Raw genomic sequence first — 3,113 nt, 5'->3', positions numbered from 1 at the left:
GCGTATCTCAATATCGTGTACCTTGTGCGTGCTACGATATATCGATTTGATTCCTTCCGCGGTGCAATTTTTCTCTATTATGCACTGTCCAAACGGAATGCTTAACGAGGCCAGTGAATTCCTCCCCACGCGTTGCGCTTTCCGCTTGGTAAGGTTTGGCAAGCGCAGTGCTATACCCGTCGTGGGATTGTCAAGATGGATAGTGTTCAAGGTCAATATATGCGTATCAATCAGATTCTTATGTGTCTTATTGGTCAATGGCCGTATCAGGAAAGATGGGAAAAATTTCTTATCCAATTCGTCTTCGTGCCCGCAGTTTTCTCTCAGGCGGTTCTTCAGGTAAATTTCCTTTTGAATTTTCCTTATGTGATGCAACAAATAAGTTTTCATAAAATTACTTAATAACTATATATATAATGGTGCAGCGAAGAACAATATAAATATTAATTATGCATGTATAAAAGTTTAAAGACCAAGCTGAAAATAAATGAGAGATGGCTACTAAAAGTTAAAAATTACATTTTGTTTGTTTTAACCAATAATAAATCACGCTTATTATGATAAATAATATATGATTAAAATAACAATACTTTCTATTCTTCATTTTAAATTAAAATTATTAATAACTCGCCTCCTTGCCCAGATGGCAACTTGATATAGAAATTTTATATTTTTTGAATTTAAAATTATAAAAAAAATATATGTATTGTACTTTTCCAAGCTCATATTCTTGTTTTTCGAAATCAATTTATTTTTGTGATATCTTAAATTATAGAAGTAGTCATACAAGCTTGAAGAAATTTTGCAGGGTGGCGGCATGATCACTGCTTGGTTTGCGGATGACATTGATGCATTTATGGAGAGTTCGTCGCCTTTTGTAATTAGTTTAATGTGCATCGTTAAACATATTAATTATACGTACAATCATGGACAGGTATGTTTTTCGAGAATGCGAGAGTAATCACTTTGTCGATACTAATCATAGTTATTCGTTATACTAAATGTAGATGAAGAAACTCGTCCTTATAATGGCGGACGATTGGAATATTTATTCAAAGATTAGTGATGAGTACAATATTCTTTGTAAGAATTACGAGATGGGTAGAAAAGTATCGATTGCTTATGCAGGTAAAAATTATACTAAAAATTTAACAGTTTCTTTTAAAATTTCACGAGTGAATTTAGATTAATTTTTAAAAGCGTATTTATAAAATAATGTTTTGTATCAAATATATAATAACTTATATAAATATTTGTAGTTATTATTTAAATATTTGTAATTAATTAAAACTTAAATACGTTTAATAATAAAATATACATACAGGGTGTTTGAGAAGTAATGAAAAATTTTATCGCATAGGAGTAGAATGGACTAAACTGAGAAGAAAAATTCTCTACCATTTTACAATTTTCGCAATAGTTAACGAAATATATTATTATAATTTATAAAGATATCCAAATTCTCCCAGCCCACCGCTAAATGCAAACGCGCAGCTGAATACGACCGCACAGCGAGGCTCGCCAAGCACGTTCGCCGTCGCTAGACACGCGTTTTTTATAACAAGCAGTAATGGACACTATCTAGCGACGATCATTGCCGCTTGTTATAAATAACGCGTGTCTAAAATACGCGCCGCGCGCCTCGCTGCACAGAGAGAAGAAAATGGTTGGAATAACCATAATTTATATAATATATAATATATAATATATATATAATATATATAATATATATTATAATATATGATACATATACAGGGTGTCCCAGTAACTCCGTTACAAGGTAATATCTCTGTTATCGTTAATGATACGCGAAAATGTCTAAGGAAGAAATTGTTTGATTCGGAGGGGAACATGTATTGGTCACCTTGTTTCTTTTCTAGATGGAGGCGCTAAAAATAATATGAAGGTCACCTCCACTTTTTTAAATGGAATTATGTAATTTTTTTTAGATAACGTGATTCCTCTAATTATTTTGCATATAAAAGTATTAAGGTAGAGATACCAAAAAACCAATAGTTTTCGAGATATTTTACACTTTATTTTAATACATATTGACACAAAATGTTAAATCCTCGCAAATTAAAAAACCCAACAAATTTAAACCTTTGAAAACTAACCGCAAAAATTTGATCTTTCCTAAATTAAAACGATTACCTAACCACAAAATAGAAAACCCAATAAATTTCAGCCTTTGAAGATAATCCCCAAAAATTTGAACTTTTCTAAATTAAAATGATTATCTAATAATGTAACATAATAATTTAAACCTTTAATACTTTAAATGATATTATCTAATATAATATATTACCACGAAAAGTAACTGATATATTACTAAATCTGCCAGTTCAAAGTGAACGTACATATAACGAATATTTTCTATGTTGAATATGTACCACGAAAAGGAACTGATAGATTATTCAAGGTGTAAATTCAAATTGAACATACATACATATAAATAAAACGGATTAGAATTTGTATATTACAGTTTTCTAGAAAATAACTGTAATATGTTATTCTTAGTGCACAAAATATAAAAGTTGGTTAATGAGATTTAATTTGAAATTTATACTAGACCGTACAATAAAAAATAATTGCTTGTAATTTCAGAGTATCAATTTGTTAATGACTCAAAAAAGAACATGGCTGCCTGCTCTCAACTTTGATGAGTTTCTCGATGTTAAAAGTAATGTCAAAACTATTATAGAGTAGGTATAACAACACATGAAATACAAAAAGTATTGCATTAGAACCGTATCTTTAAAAGTTCTATAACGAAGTGAATACACAGAATTATGTAGAAATGTAGAATTTTTCTTCTTTAATTTTTAATTCTCTCTCTGCCAATCAATGGTTAAAGCGAATATTTAAATTAATCATTATCGAAACACTGTTACATTTTGTAGCACTTTGTGAACCAACTGACAAACAACATACATGATAACTATGATAGTTATACTTGATAGGCTGCTTTTAATCTAAACTATTTTCATAACTTTTACTTCAACTATTTGTTTCATCCATCGGAAGTTTTTTGAGAGCAGGCCGCCATGTTCTTTTTTGAGTCATTAACAAATTGATACTCTGAAATTACAAGCAATTATTTTTTATTGTAC

At 29.8% G+C, this 3,113-nt stretch overlaps 1 protein-coding gene across 1 annotated transcript in view; it reads left to right on the top strand.

Annotated features, from left to right (window-relative positions):
* Nucleotides 1-1,007: 1,007 nt before the first annotated feature.
* Nucleotides 1,008-3,113, top strand: part of LOC108779417 (odorant receptor 13a) — a 13,186-nt gene continuing 11,080 nt past the window's right edge. The window contains exon 1 of the mRNA XM_018546849.1: nt 1,008-1,128. Coding sequence (XP_018402351.1) covers nt 1,008-1,128 — 121 coding nt within the window. The remainder of the gene's footprint in view (nt 1,129-3,113) is intronic.

This window comes from Cyphomyrmex costatus, unplaced genomic scaffold (assembly GCF_001594065.2).
Source record: "Cyphomyrmex costatus isolate MS0001 unplaced genomic scaffold, Ccosl1.0 scaffold593, whole genome shotgun sequence".
NCBI lineage: Eukaryota > Metazoa > Arthropoda > Insecta > Hymenoptera > Formicidae > Cyphomyrmex > Cyphomyrmex costatus.
This window is presented reverse-complemented; position numbering and strand designations above follow the sequence as displayed.